Source organism: Carlito syrichta, unplaced genomic scaffold, assembly GCF_000164805.1.
Source record: "Carlito syrichta isolate Samal-C Ts95f unplaced genomic scaffold, Tarsius_syrichta-2.0.1 Scaffold315162, whole genome shotgun sequence".
Lineage (NCBI taxonomy): Eukaryota > Metazoa > Chordata > Mammalia > Primates > Tarsiidae > Carlito > Carlito syrichta.
Genome location: NW_007259258.1, coordinates 102,716 through 122,352, shown reverse-complemented (window position 1 = coordinate 122,352; position 19,637 = coordinate 102,716). Strand labels below are relative to the sequence as shown.

The window sequence follows — 19,637 nt, the reverse complement described above, 5'->3', positions numbered from 1 at the left end:
CCTCAGCCTTCCACGTAGCTGGAACTACAGACGTGCGCTACCACGCCCGGCTAATTTTTTGATTTATTGTAGAGATGAGGTCTCGCCTGCCCAGGCGGGTCTCGAACCCGCGGGCTCAGACAATCCACTCACCTCAGCCTCCCAAAGGTGCGGGATTACAGGCTGAGCCACCGAGCCTGGCTACATATAATTTTTTAATTGTTTACTTTTTTGAGATAGGATCTTACTGTGTTGCCCAGGCTGGAGTGCAGTGGAGCAATCATAGCTCGCTGCAGCCTCAAACTCCAGGGCTCAAGTGATCTTTCCACCTCAGCCTCCCTAGTAGCTGGGACTGGTGAGTGCCATCATAGCTAGCTAATTTTTTTTTTGTAGAGATGTGATCTTGCTACATTGCCCAGCCTGGCCTCGAATTCCTAGACTCAAACGATTCTCCTAACTTGGCCTCCCAACAGTCTTTAACTTATAAACTTTTAAATTAAAAAAAAAACATTTTGACTCTTCTGTAATAACACAGTTTAAAACACAAACTCATGGTACAGCTAAATAAAAATATTTTCTTCCTTTATATTTTTATTCTATAAGATTTTTTCCTACTTAATGTCTTTTTTTTTTTTTTTTTTACTTAAACTTTTCTGTTAAAAACCAAGACACAACACACACATTATTCCAGACTTACACAGGGTTATGATCATCTGTGTCACTGTCCTCCACCTTCCCATCCTGTTCCCCTGGAAGGTCTTCAAAGGCAATAACAGGCATAAAACTATCACCTCCTCTGATAACACTGCCTTCTTCTGGAATACCTCCTGAAGGACAGGAGTAGAAGGGGCACATTCTAAAATAATGATTTAAAAAGTATAATATGGTAAATACACAACCAGGAACATAGTCATTTATTATCATTACCAAGTATCACATGCTATACATAATTTAATTGAAGGCAGTACAGGTTTGTTTACACCAGCTCCACCACAAACACATGAGTAAAGCTTTGCGTTAGGAAACTGCAAGGCTATGTCACTAGGCAACAGGAATTTTTCAACTCCAGTATAATCTTATGGCGCCACTGTGTATGTACAGTCTGTTGTTGACCGAAACATCATTATGTAGCACATGCCTGTAATTAGTATTTTCTGCATTCCCTTAAGATGTTCTCTTGATGCTCTGTAGTTTGACTGCAGAGTGTCTTGGTATGGATTTCTTTTTTGTTTATCCTTTTTGGAATTTGTTATGCTTCCCAAATCTGTAGATTTGTGTTTTGTATCAGTTCTGGAAAATTCTCATCATTACTGTTAAATATTGTTTCTCACCTTCTTTCTAGTCTTTCCATCTGTAATTCTAATTAGTTTATATGGTAAATCATCTGTTCTTCATGTCTCTTCAGCTTTCTTCCATAAATTTTAACTCTTTATTTCAGACCAACTTTCTGGGCAATTTCTTCATCTCTGTCTTCTAGATCACAGATTCTCTCTTCAGCTATTTAACCTGTCCACGAAACTTTGTGTGTATTTATGTGTAAATAGTATTGAAATGTAATCCAATGAGTTTTAAATTAAATGAATTACACTTTTATTTCTAGAAAGTGTCTGGGGGAGACATTCTTGTGACAATTTTGACAGGTCACAAATGTTTAGAGGAGACTTTCCCTCTCATTGTAGTCAAGGCCAAGAAAAACACTTTTTATTGCTACGTAGATAGATGTTTCTGATTTTTCTAGTCCACCCCATTCATGGAGTTACTGAAGGGCCTGACTTATATGGACGGTCTCTGTTCCAATTTCCTACTGACGTATGTCAAAGGCTTTTTCTCCAAGTCCCAGCATACCTGCTAAAACTTAAGCCTTTTAGGTTCTGGCTTCAATAAATACTCCTATGATTTCTGTGGTCCCAAGGCTAGCTTACTACTTTTATTTCAATTCCCTCTACTTTTTGGTCACGAAAATTTCCTTTAAGCTTTATCATGCATTTTTCTCTTTTCATTTCTAACTGTCTTGTAGTGGGAGGGTTTTTCACGATATTAACTCCCTATATTGGCAGAACCAGACGTCCTTTCTGATTGAGGTTGCCAGATAAAACACAGGATGCTCGGTTTAATTTGAATTTCAGATAATCAAGTAGTTTAAGTACAAGAATGTCTCATATTTATCCTTTTGGATTTTTTTAAAAGAAAGAAAGGACTATCCCATGTTATATTAGTCGTTGCACTATCATTTAGATTTTATGGGGTTTTGGGCACAGGGGTGCATGCCTATAGTCCCAGCTACTCAGGAGGCTGAGGCAGAAAGATCGCTTGAGACCAGGAGTTTGAGACCAACCTGGACAACATAGTGAGCTTTCTTCTGGTTGCCCTGTGTTTTTATTTGCAAAGTCTGGCAACTCTACCTCCACTCCCTCTGTTGCCATTCTGCCCTTTGCTCTCTGTGCTCGAGATGCACAGACCTTTCTGTTTCTCAGATGTACCCAGCTCACTCTCAGGCTCACGGCCTTTTGCTTGCTTTTTCCTTGCTTCAAACATTCTTATTCCAGATCTTCACAAATTTGAAATTTGATTACACTTCCCCTGTCAGTCTCTGTCATCACTCTTTATAAAATTTAACACTTTAGGAAATTATATTCTTTGTTTACTTGTATTTTTGTCCTGTTTCCCCTTAGTAGAACGGACGCTTCATGAAGGCAAAGGCCTTGTTTGCTACATCGCCAGAGCCTGACGCCATATCTAGTACTTAGTAGGCACCCAATCATTACTGGTCAGATGCATGAATGACACCCTAAACTCTGCTCTGCATGATTTAAAGTTAAGACGGACTGGGGGGTAGACCTGCTGGCCTTAACAACAACAACCAAGTTTCAAGAAAAGTCAACATGGATCCCAGACAAAGTTGCTTTGAAGAAAGTGTTGGTCTCTGCTGTGTGTGGCTAATGTCAGATCCTCCAGACTCAGCCTCCCCTCACAGAGTTTGTGCTCCCATAGCAATGACTGAATGAGGAAATGAGAGTATGTACCAGGCTTACCTCGGCTCCGGGTTATCTTCAGCTGCTGAGGATCTGGGAGGACTAGTGTTGTTACTGCAACTCTTACAGCAGCAAGAAACAATGGGGCAGTCAAGTCTTAGGACTGATGTCTCTTCCTGCTGGCATGCAGAAGTCAGGTAGAGTTCCCCCATCCCACTCGGACCCCCGCAAAATCTAGGGGCCTTGGCAATTCGGGATGAAGGGGAAATTTCAGAGAGGGGGTATCTGTGGCTTGAGATAGTTTTAACAAAGTTCAATAAAAATTTAAGAGCCAGGTTGGCAATTATTCCAGTTTCAAAATCATGAAGTCTATGAATGGTATGTTGAGGATCTGGAAACAGGAGGGAAAATAAATAATAAGCAATTAAGTATTGGTGAAAAGGGAGAAAATGCTGAAAAAAGTAATTGGAAGAAGATGGAGAGAGTACTTGTGTGGGGTGTGTAGACCATGTTAAGAAGCTTGGACCCAGCGCGGTGGCTCAGTTTGTAATCTCAGCACTTTGGGAGGCCTGAGCCCAGAGGTTAGAGACCAGTCTGGGCAACTTGGTGGGACCTAGTCTCTACAATAAATCACAAAAAAAATTAGCTGGGCGTGATAGCATGTGCCTGTTGTTCCAGCTACTGAGCCCAGCAGGTCGAAGCTGTGGTGGCCGTGAGCATGCCGCTCCCCTTCAGCCTGGGCTACAGAGTGAGACTCCAACTCAAAAAAAAAAGAAGCTTGGATTTTATCCAGAGAGCATGTGGGAGCCACGAGGGATTCTAAGCAGGGGAGTGACTAGTCTCTGGATTTTACTTGTACTTGGAGAGATCTTCTGTACTCCTGTGGAGTAAAGGGAAGGATACTGCAGATAAAACAGCAGTAGAAACCCTTCACAGTCTATTGAAGAGAGGATGAAAGTCTGAATAATAATTATCATTTTAGTCACAGCAGACGACTTAAACCAGGCAATTAATAAGCCCATTACACACCTAATCTTGTTTATGCCACAGCAGCCCTACCAAGCTGGCACTAATGTTCACAGCTCCATTTTACAAAAAGGTAAGCAAGTCATGAGCATGTCATTTGTCCAAGATCTCTCGGAACCCAGGCTTGAAAAGTTAGAGTGCTCTCTTCACTCCCTTGAACTAAGGCGTCGGAGGTGGGGAGAAAAGGAGGCAGATGCGAGAAATATTTCGAAGATAAATAATAGTTACTATGTTAGCATCAGATGATAGTAATGATGGTAAAGGCGATTTTATTCCTTCACACACTCAAGAACTTAACTTCAAATTGGGCGTTTGGGAAGAGATAAATAGATTAAGATGTCGGTGAGGCGCTAACAGTTGAAAGCGATTTAAAACTTCCCAAACTGCAGGGTACAACACCATTCCTATCCCCTGCCTCCAATTCACCGCAAGGTCCACACCTACCTGGGTTCTCCCCGCCCTGCCACGCGCCAGATCCGCAAGCGCCGGCCCCGCCCCGCCCACGCCCCGCCCACGCCCCGCCCACGCTCCGCCCACGCTCGTCCCACGCTCCGCCCCGTCCCACGCTCCGCCCCGTCCCACGCTCCGCCCCGTCCCACGCTCCGCCCACTCGCCGCCCATGCCGCGCCTCCATCACCGACGCCGCGCCTCCATCACCGACACCGCCCCTCCGCGGCGGCGCACGCCCCGCCCCACGCCCTGCTCATGCCTCCCGCGGCCAGGAGCGCATCCGCGGGCCACGTGGTCCGGCGTCCGCGCGCAGTCGGCTCGCGGCGCCGCGCTTCCGGCTTGGCGGCGGCGGCGGCGGCGGCGGCGCAAGGGCCGAGGCTCGGCGGCGGAGAAGCTGCAGAAGCGGGCCGGGCCGGGCCGGGCCGAGCCGGGCGGGGGGCCGGCGTAAGCTCCGCGGGGAGGCCACCAGTGGGTCGGCAGCGACCTGGACCGCTCCGGGCGGCCCTGAGAGGTAGGTCCGCCCCCCGTGCGCTTGGGACCCGCGGCTCCGTGGCCCCCGCCGTCCGCGGCTTTGATGGGCTCTCGCGGCCTGCGCCCGAGCCGGGGCTTTCCCCGCGCGGCCTCCCCCGGGGGCTCCCGGGCGCCAGCCGTCCTTCCAAAGCCAGGCCCCACGCAGCTTACGTTGCTGTGTTATGGCAGCCACCCCAAGTTCGCTTTGCACGTGGACATTTTCTTCACCTTTTTCGTTGGTTTTGTTCCCACAGGCGAAATGGCCAAATGATGTGTGAGATGGAGACGGCGTTCTTTCCTTGCGGTATTTGTGCAGCCGTAGAAAGTTAGTGCTTCGAAGGACGAGAGATGGTTGAGCCCATTGCGGCCTTTTAGGGGAGGAAACGGCCCCTGGGAGGTTACATGAATGTTGGAAATTGACCAGCTAGGTAATGGTGTAAGAAAAATTCAAAGCGAAGCTTTTAAATAGACTTCTAAAACGGTAATGGCAAAAGTCAATGAACCATGTGAATAGTAGGCTCATGTGGGCTGGGATTAATATTTTTTCCCTTATTTCAGGCCAAATCTGAAATATATCTGAAAATGGCAGGAACATCCCCGGAGCCTTCTGGGAAGCTTGTTGTACACTCAGAAACTCACAGTGACACTGTCCTGGCCAGTTTTGAAGATCAGAGGAAAAAAGGCTTCCTCTGTGACATTACTTTAATTGTGGAGAATGTGCATTTTCGAGCCCATAAAGCCTTACTTGCTGCCAGTAGTGAATACTTTTCGATGATGTTTGCAGAAGAGGGGGAGATTGGCCAGTCCATTTATATGCTGGAGGGCATGGTTGCTGACACCTTTGGTATCCTGCTGGAATTTATCTACACGGGTTATCTCCATGCCAGTGAGAAAAGTACAGAACAAATCCTGGCTACTGCTCAGTTTTTAAAAGTTTACGACTTGGTGAAGGCTTATACAGATTTCCAAAATAATCATAGCTCTCCAAAGCCAACAACTTTGAACACTGCTGGCGCTCCAGTGGTTGTTATTTCTAATAAGAAAAATGAAGCCCCAAAGCGGAAACGGGGAAGACCAAAAAAAGTCAATAACTTGCAGGAGGAGAAATCAGAACTGGCCGCAGAGGAGGAAATACAGCTAAGAGTGAACAATTCAGTTCAGAATAGACAAAACTTTGTAGTTAAAGGAGATAGCAGTGTACTGAATGAACAGCTTTCAGCAAAAGAAAAGGAAGACTCTCAGCCTGCTTGTGAGCCCAGTAGAGTGGAGGAAATGCCAGCAGAAAAAGATGAGAACTGTGATCCCAAGACCCAGGATGGACAGGACGGCCAGAGTCGGTACAGCAAGCGGAGGATTCGCAGATCCGTCAAACTCAAAGATTACAAACTCGTTGGAGATGAGGATGACCAGGGATCAGCCAAGAGGGTCTGTGGAAGGAGAAGGCGCCCTGGCGTCCCTGAGGCTCGTTGTAAGGATTGTGGCAAGGTTTTCAAGTACAATCACTTTTTAGCGATCCACCAGAGGAGCCACACAGGTAATTATGCTTTCAAAGTTTATTGCAGTGTGTTTTGGAATTTGGTGTAGTGGTGATAATAGTAGCTTTCATTTATCATGTAACTTCCATGCAAAGGACCTTTATACAAAGCATTACCACATTTAATTTTCACAGCAGTCGTACAAAGTAGATGACCAGAGTTCTAGAGAACTTAATAACTCACCCATTAGGAACAGGGATGGGATTGAACCCAGGTAGCGAGGTAGATGACCAGAGTTCTAGAGAACTTAATAACTCACCCATTAGGAACAAGACTGGGATCGAACCCAGGTAGCCTGGTTCCAGAACCCCTCTTTTTCTTTTTTTTGGAGTGAGAGTCTCACTCTGTCACCCAGGCTGGAATGCAGTGGCACACTCCCGGCCCTCACAGCCTCGACCTGCTGGGCTCAGGCAATCCTTCCACCTCAGCCTTCCAAGTAGCTGGAACTACAGGCACGTGCCACCATGCCCAGCTAATATATATATATTTTTTTAATTTTTTTTTTTTTGAGTTCGAGTCTCACTCTGTCGCCCAGACAGGAGTGCAGTGGCCACTCCCAGCCACCGCAGCCTCGACCTGCTGGGCTCCGGAGATCCTTCTGCCTCAGCCTTCCAAGTAACCGGAATTACGGGTGCGCGCTACCACGCCCGGCTGATTTTTTGATTTATTGTAGAGATGAGGTCTCGCCTGCCCAGGCGGGTCTCGAACCCGCAGGCTCAGGCAATCCACTCACCTCAACCTCCCAAAGGCGCGGGATTACAGGCTGAGCCACCGAGCCTGGCTTTTATTTTTATTTTTATTGTAGACATGAGGTCTTGCCAAATTGCCCAGGCTGGTCTCGAGCTCCTGGGCTCAGGCAATCCTCTTCCCTCCACCTCCCAAAGTGCTGGGATTACAGTCGTGAGCCACCGTGCCCAGCGCAGAACCCCTCTTATTTGGAGTTGTCTGTTCAAGGCTTTAACATCCATTCATCATGCTCTATCCTGATTTACTTTGCTCTCTGATTCTCACACATTCCTCATCTTGACCATGGCCATGCTTTTGCACTGGTCTGTGTGGACAGCTTTCTAGCTCCGCCATCTGGCTTGTAAATGCTTCTCCCTTTGGGCCTCTCTAGCTCTCGTGTGATGGTGGGAATGTTCTATATCTCTGCTATCTAATATGGTATCACTGACCACATGGGGATTTTGAACACTTGAATTGTGGCTAGTGTGACTGAGAAGCTGAATTTTTAATTTTATTTAGCTAATATAAATTTGAATAACTGGCTATAATCCCAGCACTTAGGAGGCCCAAATAGGAGGATTGCTTGAGCCCAGGAGTTTGAGACAGGCATGGCAACATAGCGAGATTTTGTCTCTACAAAAATTTTTTTAAAATTAGCTGGGCATGATAGCACATACCTCTTAGTTACTTGCGAGACTAAGGCTGGAGCATCACCTGAGCCCAGGAGATCAAGGCTGCAGTGAGCCATGAATGTGCTGCTGCGCTCCAGCCTGGGTGACAGAGTGAGACCCTGACTCAGTTACAATAATAATAATAATAATAATAATAAATTTGAATAGCCACATGTGGATATTGAACAGTGCAGCCCAAGCCTGAAATCCCTTCCTCCTTTAAACCTGCTTGGGTGTTTTGTTAACTCACTCTGCTCTGGGTCAATTTGTGGTTGCCACTCTTCCGTCTCTCAGTTTAGTTATAGGCTGTGGTGGCAGGTGATCAACTCTTCTCCTGTCACCCAGCAGCCACTTGCTGTCCAGCAGCATCTGGTGCTGTGCTTCTCAACCTGCAAATTAGAATGGCCTAAAACAATCAGTGCCAGGCTCCTGTCCCCAGAGCTTCTGACTTAATTGTCTTGGTGCTTTCAAAAGCTCCCCAGAGATTTTTACCTACACATAGGTTGAAAGCCCTGAATTCTGTTACTTTGAGCAAAGTAAATACTTGAGAAATATTTGTTGAACTGTACTAAATTGTATTTTGGTTATTTTTATCCAAATTCATATGTGCATAGTTAACAGTTAAATTATTCTACAAGACTTAAGAAAAAAATAACGTGTGTGAGCGTCTCTTTGACCCCCAGCCCAGACGGTCCCTGACTCGTGATGGTTTGAGTTACAGTTTCTTGACTTTGCAGTATGTGAAGGCCATACACATTCAGTAGAAACCGTACTTAGAATTCCGAATTTTGATCTTTCCTGGGCTAATGATATTCAGGACAATACTCTTATGGGCTGCACAGGGCAGCCATGTGGTCACTAGGATCAACAACCCATACTGCACAGGGTAGTAGTTAAGTACATTTCTGACTTAAGATATTTTCAACTTACGATGGGTTTATCAGGCACGCAGCCCCATCTTAAGTCTAGGAGCATGGGTGTTTTGACATTTTGCAGTCAGTTGCTCTAGTGTGCACCTGTTTTCTCCCATGTGAGTAAATACCAGGTAAATCCATACAGTTCTGGAAACCATCTTTCAGCTCCAGAAAATGTTCTTGAATTATTTCGTAGGTGACTTCCTCTCCCTGTTTTCTCTGTTCTTTCCAGAGCTGCTGTTTGGATGTTGAACCTTTTGGACCCATTCTCTAACTTTCTTTTCTCTCATGTTTTTTATTAGTTTTTGCTCTGCTTTCCAGAGAGTTCACTTTAGCTTTCAACCCTTATGGGTTTTCTATTTCTGCTCTTACTTGTTTACTTCCAGGAAACTTCTAAGGTTTCTTTTTCATTCAAATTCTCTTTTTATTTCACAATGTAGTATCTTACCTCTCTGAGCATGTTAATGATAACACACAGTCGGGCACCGTGGCTTATGCCTGTGATCCCAGCACTTTGGGAGGTCCAGGTGGGAGGATTGCTTGAACCCGGGTGTTCAAGACCTGCCTAGACAACATAGCGAGACCTCGTCTATATAAAACATCAAAAAATTAGCCCGTCATAGTAGCATGCGCCTGTAGTCCCAGCTACTCTGGAGGACTGAGGTAAAAGGATTGCCTGAGCCTAAGAGTTCGAAGCTACAGCGAACTGTGACCATGCCACTCCAGCCTGGGTGACAGAGTGAGACCCTGACTCAAAAAAAAACAAAAAAAACAATGGAAATAACACTTGTTAGTTTTTAACATTTTCTTCACCCCAGGCAAGTTGCTTTTTTTTTTTTCTTCTTGTTTATTTCGATATCCGTCTCTGCTTTAAAGCTTTCCTTGAATGCCTGGTGACTTTTTTTAAAAATCATGTTTAATTATACGTGAGAGCGAGTTAGTAAAAGCTGCCAACAGCATGCTGTGTATGTGTAGAGAGTCTGTAAAACTGCTCTTGCCGGAAACGGCGTATCTGGACCCACTCCCTGGCTGATGCCTGACTGCACGTCTTCACTCTTACCCGTCCTTTCACCTTCCAGGAAAGATGCTTCCTCTCTCCCTCCTCCATGAGGCCTGGCTCATTATCTCAAAGGTGAATGTCGATTTTCTTTCCCTGTGAGGATCCCCCTCCGCTGTGCCTGGCCACCCCGAGACCATTAGTTTTTACTTCAGAGACTGTTCTCCATCTTCTTTTGGAGAGAAGGCCAGTCTCGTGGTTGTGTGGGGTGGGAGACTAGATTAGGGGCTTCACTACCTTTGAAGCCATCTGTCATCCCCCCTCCCCACTATTTCCAGAGACAGCAGGTGCCACCAATTTGTGAGCCTTTAGGGGGCTGTATCCTAAAAAATTAGGTTGTTATCTCAGGGCTCACTGTTGGCTTTGGATCCATCTGTTCCAGCTTCCAGAATCTTCCTGCTGAATGTCATCTCATGTGTTCCTTAGCCTTTGGATGTGTGCCGTTTAAGAGAAATTCTTGACTGTTGATTTCATTTGGGAGGGACAGAAAGACATGTGGGTTCTTGCTGACGCTGTGCTTCTGGGCTCTTGTTCCAGGGGAGCGACCTTTCAAATGTAATGAGTGTGGAAAAGGCTTTGCCCAGAAGCACTCTCTACAGGTCCACACCAGGATGCATACCGGCGAGCGGCCGTACACCTGCACCGTGTGTGGCAAGGCTCTGACCACCAAGCACTCGCTCCTGGAGCACATGAGCCTGCACTCAGGTAGCCGGGCTTTCACCAGAGGGCCAAACACCACCAGGTTCCCATTCCCCAGTGTGGGCATCACCAAGACCGAAATCATGTTTCTCAGCCTGGCATCATTTCCCACATGATGTTATTGAAAGACTGGATTATGCAACTGACAGAATGCAGTTTAGAGTTCTGATCTTTATACTAGAGCTTATAAACTGGCTGCTGGGAATTCAGCTTGCAAACATGTTTTACTAAACCACCAGAGTTTAGAGTTATTTTCCTTTGAATGCCTTTGGGGGAAACTTGAATTCTCTGTTTCTACCCCAGTCCCCACCACTCCTTATTGCCTTACATACCTTTGCACATTTATGAGGTAGACTCTAAAGGCTTTTGAGTTTATAGACAAATCACTTGTAGAAAATGGGGACCTGGCACACTGTAGTACTTACTCTATTAATGAGCATCCTAGTTCTTTATAGTATTTTGCATGTTTTAGTGTTTTGGTTTTTTCGGCAGGACAGAAGTCTTTTACCTGTGATCAATGTGGAAAATATTTCAGCCAAAAAAGACAACTGAAGAGCCATTACCGAGTTCACACAGGTACAGTAAAGAGAGAAAACGTGGATTGTGGTGAAGAAATGCAAATACAAGTTGCTTCTAAAACCTTAGATTCATTGAAACCTTAGATTTGTATCGTAGGTATAGGGAAAAGAATCCTAAGCAATCTACATTGTATGTTCTTATGTACATCTGAGCTGCCATGTGAATTATATTTAATTTTTATGTTTGGTGCCGCACACAGAAACCTGACAGAATTGGCATTTTCTTTTTTTGAGTTGGAGTCTCACTCCGTCTCCCAGGCTGGAGTGCAATAGCATGCTCACGTTCTGCTGGGCTCTGGCAATCCTTCTGCCTCAGCCTTCCAAGTAGCGGAACTACAGCTGGGTGCTACCACACCCAGCTAATTTTTTGTAGAGATGAGGTCTCACCAAGTTGCCCAGGCTGTTCTTGAACCCGTGGCCTCAGGCAGTTCTCTCACCTCAGCCTCCCAAAGTGCTGGGATTACAGGCTTGAGCCACCACGCTCAGCTACCAGAATTGGTATTTTCAAAAACACCATTCTTCCAAGGGGGCTTCAACTGATTGGCTGTTAGCGGTACCTGGGCAGAGACATCACCCCATGGCTGACTGTCAGCCTGGGCTTTTTTCTGCCTGGTTCTGCCCATCGTCCTTTTCCTTTCCTACCAACTGATCAGAAATGAACATGGGTTGGGAGTGTCACTTGAGACCATGTGTGGTCACAGTCTCAGCGGCACTTTGAGGAAAAAAAAGGAGATTATGTTTAAGAGAAATAGAAGGGTCCTAGCCCTCTTGGGGAAAGCAGTGAGTTGAGGTGCAGAGAAAAATATGAACTGTTACCAAGTTAGTAAAAAAGTTTTTGTTGTTAAAGTGCCATATTTAAAGTGATTATTTTTCAGGGAAGTGCTTTAACACAAATCACTGAAGAAATGCAGGGACAGCATATATGCACTGACACTTTTTTTGTTGTTGCGACAAGGCCACTCGTTACCGGAATGCAACCACTGCCATCGCAAATTCATGGATGTGTCGCAGCTAAAGAAACACCTGCGAACACACACAGGTAACTCGTCTCATCTGCCCTCCCTGTATGTATACTCTGTGTTTTCCTGTGAGTGAGGAGTCCCCTTCTCACATTTGAGAGTGTTGATTGTAAATTGGACAGGAGTTTTGTAAGCAGATTAGTTCAAAGCTCAAGGCAGAATGCTGTCTGCATTGTCTATGGGGGAAGTCACACCTCTTTGTAGGCTAGCAAAACAAAGGTCACTTACTGAGCACTAGTCATAGGTGAAAATTCATTTAATACCACAAAATAGTATGAGTTTACATCCAACTAAGTGTTTCACTCTTAGTTTACTTCAACACTAGACTGATGCTGATGGCTCACACCTATAATCTGAGCACTTTGGGAGGCTGAGGAGGGAGGATCACTAGAGGTCAGGAGTTTGAGATCAGCCTGACCCCGTTTGAGATCAGCCTGACCCCGTCTTTAATTTTTAAAAAATTAAACAAAATAAATAAAATCAAAGAATTTACTTCAGTATTGAAGATTATCAAGATAAAATTTTTAGAAAAGGCAGCAAAGTATAATAGACATAAAGGTAGCATAGGCACTAAGAATATTTCTACTTCTCCCCTAGAACAAGCATTTACAGCTTGAGTATCACTACCTCCAGGAAATCAGCTTCAGGGATAAATAGGTGGCAGGATTTTAGGGCATGTCAAATTTTTTCATTTAAGATCAGAAAAGTAAAAATGTGGGTCTTTTATACCCTTTGGTAAGGAGCATGTGTTAAAAACAAGCTTATCAGCCGGGCTCGGTGGCTCAGCCTGTAATCCCAGCACTTTGGGAGGCCGAGGTGAGTGGACTGCCTGAGCCCGCGAGTTCAAGAGCCACCTGGGCAACTTGGTGAGACCTCGTTTCTACAATAAATAAAAAATTAGCTGGGTGTGGTAGTACACGCCTGTAGTTCTGGCTACTTGGAAGGCTGAGGTGGAAGGATCGCCGGAGTCCAGCAGCTTGAGGCTGCGGTGGCCAGGAGCATGCCACTGCACTCCAGCCTGGGCGACAGAGTGAGACTCCAACTCAAAAAATAAATGAACAAATAAAATAAGCTTATTAGATTTTTTAAGAAAAACTTTTCATTGTAGGTTGATTGTTTAATGGTTCTGTTAAATTATCTGCTAAAGTTACCTAAATATCAAATTGATGTATGGTGCTGTGTACATTGTTTTTTTAATACAGGTTTTCCTTAAATCAGTTAATGTCTCATAGAGTATGGGTTTTATTAAGATGGTCTCTATACAGCCTTTCTATAGACATGATCATTAATAGATTCTGTAAAATGTAATTAATCCATCTAACACATTTACTGAGCAGTTACTGGGAGCCAGACACTGTTGTGACCTTGAGAATGTAGCAGTGAGTGAGATGGACAGGCCCCTGTGCTGAGGGACCAATATCGAACAAGGAAGACAGCAAACACGTATGTAACATGTGGGGTGATGTAAGCTCCATAAGGAATAAAACCCAGGGCTCACGACAGGGCACTGCTCTCTTTTGGGGTTCTGGTCTGGGAAGGCCTCATGGTAAGGTGGCATCTTGGGTAGAGATGAGTGCAGTGGGGGAGCAAGCCAGTCATGTGGATACCCAGGAGAGAGCATGCTAGGCAGGGGTGCTTGGGCACATGGCCCTCGGACAGAAGTGTCTGAAATACCATGAGTGCAGAGGTGGGGCAGGGTACTGGGATGAGGGGGTGTGGTGTAGGTCAGAGACAACTGGAGTCTGCGTCATCCAGGGACACTCTGTAGCCACATGCTTTGATCACCAGAGAAGCTTATTTTAAAAAATAAGTCTTCAATGTCCATTATACCATTAATTTTTAAAAATAATAAAATAAAAAATAAACTTAAAAACCTGGTCTCCAAAACAAAAAAAATTCCTGGTCCCAAGCTCCGAGATTCTGATAGACTTGACCTCAAAAAACATCTGTCATCAGACAGACTTTTTGAGATGTTTTCAACCCAGTGGAATTGAATGATAAAGTTAATGTTGCTGTGTGTGTTTCCCGCACAGAACTTCACAATCACCAGCAAACAGCAGGTGCTCAGTCTGTGAATGTGGTGCCGGGGGAAGCCAGCCAAGATCAGAGTGGGTCCCAGCGCTGATGTAGGAAACTAGACAGACATGGCAGCGACCTGGCCTTACTCTTTGGTGAGGCAAGAGCTAATGGTGCAGAGATACAGATTCATCCAAGTTGTCACAGGTGTCTTCTGCCTTCTTGGAGCTTTGAGAAGTGTCTTGCTTGAATTTTCCAGGGGCCTCTGTGACAGGAAGCTTGCTGGCCACCCTCCACTTCAGAGTGCACTAAGCCCATGCTGTTCTCTAGTTCAGCAGGCGTCTGTTGCTTGCTTTTTAAATTTTAAATTCAGTTTTCCCACCTGCATTAGGATTACTTGATTTTGTTTCTGGAGGACATGAACAGTCTGTTATTACATGTGCTGTGAACAAACTATCACTGTGTAATGCTTGTTGATGTTAATGAAGCAGAGCAAAGGAGTCACCCCCGTGACATGCGTTCATTCAGCAGGGATTTCTGGACTGGCATGCTAGGCCAGATTCTAGGCAAGGGGGCATGATCTGGCATGAGAAGGGAGATGGATAATAAACATACACAGTATCAAGATGGTGTTTCCATTTGCAAAAACTAAATTGGGGAAGTGAACCTAGGAGTGCATAGAGTTGGAGGTGCTCTTGGTGGTGATGAAGCCTCACTGGTAAAGCAACATGTGAACAGAGACTTGAGGATGAGGTGAGTGAACCACCCCAGGAGACAGCCTGAGATGAGGTCAGGGAGGTTTGGGGTGAGGAATTGTGGGGTGTTCAGACATATGAACCCGTGTAGGCCAAGAGCTTTGACTTCCATCTCGCATGGGCGACTGTTTTGGTCTGTTTGTGTTGGTGTACCAGAGGTTCGGTAGCTTGTCAAGAAAAGAGGTTTATTTGGCTCACAGTTCTGCAGGCTGTTCAGGAAGCACAGTGCCAGCATCTGCGTCTGGTGAGAGAGGAGGGAAGGAGAGAGGAGGTGCCAGCAGTCAGATCCAGTGGGAACTAATAGAGCAGAAACGCCCCTCACAAGGGATCTGTCTGCCCCCAGGACCCAAACACGTCCCCCAGCCCCACCTCCAGCACTGGGATTAGGTTTCAACACTGAAGTTGGAGGAGACAGATCTCTGAACTGTGTCAGGACCCTTGAGAGCCGCAGCCCCAGCATAAAGTGGTCTGGCTGCATCAGGGCTCACTGGTGGTCACACTGCTATGAGTGGCAGGGAAGCGAGAGGCCCACAGGCGGTGAGGGTCAGTGGTGGCACAGGCCAGTGGGGGTGGTGAGCAGTGCTAGAATTCTGGATACATTTGGAAGGTCACTGCCAATGTGAATCATACATAAGTCACCCTGGAGCACAGGCATCGTTAGGGTTAAGTGGGCTTCTTAACCAGGCAGTGAGGTGGGAGAGTGGGCACTACTGGGATGTCTGAGGGGAAAGCACAGGAGTGAATGTCATGTGTTCTTTGTTTCCTGTGTGTAAAAATGTACCTCATTTTGATTTTCAAGTCTTAAGGGAAAGAACCTTATGCTTCTCTGTATACCCTTGGCATAGTACACAGTGCTTAGGGACAGAGTGGATGCTTTGGCGATTGCCAGATTCATTCACGCTACTGAGGATATCCACTGTCATTTTTATTATTTTATTTATATATTTTTATTTTTATATGTATTTTTTGAGTCAGGGTCTCACTCTGGCATGATCCTGGCTCACTGCAGCCTGGACCTCCTGGGCTCAGGCGATCCTCCTCAGCCTCCTAAGCAGCTGGAACTCCAGGCACGCACTAACTAGCACATGCAGCTAATTTTTGTATTTTTTGTAGAGACCAGGTCTTGCTATGTTGCTCAGGCTGGACTTTGTCCTTTTTATATTAGGAAACTGTGAAGTGCTTTTTGGCTTTTGTTTTATCCTGAATGTTTATTTCTAAATACTTCCTTTTTTAGGCGAGAAGCCATTTACTTGTGAAATCTGTGGCAAATCTTTCACAGCAAAGAGTTCTCTTCAGACCCACATCAGAATCCATCGGTAACGTTCTGCAGAGGTTTTTTTCACACGGAGGCCTCGTTCTTTTGTGTTGTTCAGTGGAGTGACAGGTGTTACTCATATAGTTCTTTTCCCCAAATTGTTCCTTTGGCAGAATTTTCTGTGTAGTTTATTATTTTATCTTTTCAATAGTGAAATTCCTCACCTATATAGAATCAGGAATATTGATTCTGGCAAGTAAAAGTTTACATTATTGATTTCATTTATTGAATTTTGGTTTATCGTGGAGATGAGATCTCACCAAGTTACCCAGGCAGGTCTGGAACCCCTGGACTCAGGCAGTCTTCTCACCTCCACCTCCCAGAGTGCTGGGATTACAGGCGTAAGCTACTGCACCTGGCTTAGACCTTAAATTTAATGTTTTCGGCCAGAAAGGGTGGCTCATGCCTATAATCCCAGCACTTTGGGAGGCCGAGGTGAGAGGATTGCCTGAGCCTACGGGTTCGAGACCAGCCTGGGCAACTTGGTGACACCTCGTCTCTACAATAAATAAAAAAATTAGCCGGGTGTGATGGTACGTGCCTGTAGTTCCAGCTACTTGGAAGGCTGAGGCGGAAGGATCACCTGAGCCCAGCAGGTCGAGGCTGCGGTGGCTGTGAGAGTGCTGCTGTACTCCAACCTGAGCAACAGAGTGAGACTCCAAGTTAAAAAAAAAAAATTAATGTTTTCTACATAAATATTTTTGTTCACACAGATTACTTCTATACTGAACTTAGGAGTTCATCTAACTGTATCACAAATAATTTAAGGCTGGTTACATTTTTAAAATTGGCATTAGTCTTACATATTTATTTGGCCATTAGAGTCTAAAACTTGACTATGAGGACTAAAAACAAAGCAAAACTAAAAACTGTGTATTTACTTTCTTATCTGAAATCATAAAATCTTATCTCATCCCCACCTGCAACCCTTTCTCAAGCACAGCTCCACCGTTTTTTTTTTAGATCAGAAACTGAAGCTTGTGGTTTAAGCTTGTACTTCAAGTTAATTTAGTAAGAGAACCCATGACTTACGACTTGCCGTGTAGTTAATTTTCCTCCATTCTTGATTGCTTCTCCTTAAATAATCAGGAAGTAATAAACAGGTATTTCCATCTGTTAAATAAAATGTGTATTTTCTTGTAGAGGGGAAAAGCCATATTCATGTGGCATATGTGGCAAATCCTTCTCTGACTCCAGTGCCAAGAGGAGACACTGCATTCTACACACGGGCAAGAAGCCATTCTCCTGCCCTGAGTGTAACTTACAGTTTGCTCGCTTAGACAACTTGAAGGCTCACTTGAAAATCCACAGCAAAGAGAAGCACGTGGCAGATGCCAGTAGCGTTTCCGGCAGTGGTAATACTGAAGAGGTCAGGAATATTCTTCAGCTACAGCCATATCAACTCTCTACCTCAGGAGAGCAGGAAATTCAGCTTCTTGTAACCGACTCTGTACATAACATCAATTTCATGCCCGGCCCCAGCCAGGGAATCAGCATTGTTACTGCAGAGAGTTCCCAGAGCATGACCGCAGACCAGGCTGCTAATCTTACCCTGCTCACGCAGCAGCCGGAGCAACTGCAGGATTTAATTCTTTCAGCTCAGCAGGAGCAAACAGAACACATTCAGAGCCTCAGTATGATGGAAAGCCAGATGGAGCCCTCACAGACAGAGCCAGTACACGTGATCACGCTGTCCAAGGAGACCCTGGAGCACCTTCACGCCCATCAGGAGCCAACAGAGGAGCTCCATCTGGCAACCAGTGCTCCTGACCCAGCTCAACACCTGCAACTAACCCAGGAGCCTGCTCCCCCGCCACCCGCTCACCACGTACCCCCGCCTGCCCCGCTTAGCCAGGAGCAGAGCTGACCTGTGGACATGTTTGACTCCTTGACTGGGCTCTTCTCCTGAGCCAGCCATAACTGGATTGTGATGCTTGAAGTCAGGCTCTGAAATGTCAACCTGCAGATTCTTCTGGAGAGAAGTGATAGCTAGTTGTGGGTACCGTGCTCTCCGTCCAGGCTGCAAGTTGGTGTGTGTATTGTCTTTTCTATTATACTGATCTATAGTTAGCAGTGCAATACTGATGAATGGTTTTCATTTTCATCCACTGCATCTCTTAAAGATGAGGGTCATTTTTCTTTGGGACATTGGTTTAGACTTTACTGTAAGTATTAAATGTTCATGGCCATGTGTTATGGCCTTTCCAATTATTTTTTATTTTTATTTTTTAGGAACGGATATAAAATAATGGTTGAGCTGGGCAGAATGGTTGGCTCCGCTTTATTTCTCTTAGGCAACACAGTTGCCACTACAAGACAATTCAGGGCTAAATATGACAGTTTAAAATGTTTGGGGAACTTGTTCTTACAATAACTTGAAATCTCCTAAGAAAGAGTAATCTTTGACATTTCATCTTTGTGTTGCACAGGGCTTATCGTGTCATGCTTAAGGTAGATTCAAATTTATATAAACTAAATGTTTTGAGTCAGAATTCACAGAACAAAACCAAAGTATAGGATTTAAAAAAAAATTCTGAGCGCTGTGCGTAGTAGCTTACACCTATAATCCCAACGCTATGGGAGGCCAAGGCGGGAGGATTGCTTGAGCCCAGGAGTTCAGACTGCAGTGAGCCATGATGGTGCCACTGTATTCCAGTCTGGTTCACAAAGTGAAACCCTGACTGAAAAAAAAAATCTGAATTTAACTTTTCTGAGAAACATGAATTTACTTAAAAAAAACCACAATCTATCAAATTTTAATTAAAAAGTCAAAAATATCGCAGACATCATCACTATGCAATGTATCTGTGTATCAAAACTATTTGTACACCCTAAGTTTTACCAAGAAGTCTAAAATGTGAAATTGGATCAAAACATTTGCCCCAATTAAATTATGGATTTTTGTCAGAATGTGATTTGATTTTCATGCTGAAGTTAAAGCTTTCTTAACTATCCTGAAATATATGATCTTATTCGGTGTAATTTAAGTGTTAAATGTACTCTACTAAATTCTAATGGATCTCTTGAAAAGATTTGTGTGTTATGTCTGATAACTTTCTAGAGATGGAACCCTATTATAATCTATTTTTATTGCAGACTAGGTTAAATCCTACCAAATGGTCACACCATTTTTAAAAGTAAATATCTTCTAATCTTAAAAATAACTTTGGACCTCAGAGACTTAGTAGCCACCATATGGCTGTAATTGTTGTGTGATTTTAAATCACAAAAGATGAGATTACATTTAGGTTAGGTTTTCAAGCTCAGCATATTTTATTGTATTCTACCACTTTCATGTAAACTGATAGAGGATTTTTGAGAAAAGATGGGTACTAGTGTATTTAAACTAGCAATGCTGGCGGAGAGTAGGGGCAATCTCCTCTAAAATTAGTAGGGTCTTTCCATCAATTGTTTT

General features: G+C 44.7%; 1 protein-coding gene across 4 annotated transcripts; it reads left to right on the top strand.

The window, feature by feature from the left end:
* Positions 1–5,489: 5,489 nt before the first annotated feature.
* On the top strand, positions 5,490–18,810 carry ZBTB24 (zinc finger and BTB domain containing 24). 4 transcript variants are annotated; one of them, XM_008072407.2, is made up of 6 exons: positions 5,490–6,471; positions 10,378–10,545; positions 11,032–11,115; positions 12,073–12,156; positions 16,142–16,223; positions 17,366–18,810. In XM_008072407.2, the coding sequence occupies exons 1-6, from the start codon at positions 5,520–5,522 to the stop codon at positions 18,087–18,089; spliced, it is 2,094 nt and encodes a 697-aa protein (XP_008070598.1). In that variant the 5' UTR covers positions 5,490–5,519; the 3' UTR covers positions 18,090–18,810. The 4 variants fall into 4 exon arrangements, 3 of the variants coding, with proteins under 3 accessions (XP_008070598.1, XP_021561790.1, XP_008070599.1); XR_002481239.1 differs by lacking the exons at positions 16,142–16,223; positions 17,366–18,810 and having other exon boundaries at positions 11,037–11,115; positions 12,073–12,088; XM_021706115.1 differs by lacking the exons at positions 16,142–16,223; positions 17,366–18,810 and having other exon boundaries at positions 11,993–12,157.
* The last annotated feature ends 827 nt before the right edge of the window (positions 18,811–19,637 follow it).

Bases quoted from the DNA above. Each gene is read 5' to 3' on its own strand.
- ZBTB24 (XM_008072407.2), top strand. From the start codon at position 5,520: ATGGCAGGAACATCCCCGGAGCCTTCTGGGAAGCTTGTTGTACACTCA. The intron at 6,472-10,377 runs GTAATTATGCTT...CTCTTGTTCCAG, and splicing joins CCACCAGAGGAGCCACACAG to GGGAGCGACCTTTCAAATGT. The intron at 10,546-11,031 runs GTAGCCGGGCTT...TTTTTTCGGCAG, and splicing joins GCACATGAGCCTGCACTCAG to GACAGAAGTCTTTTACCTGT.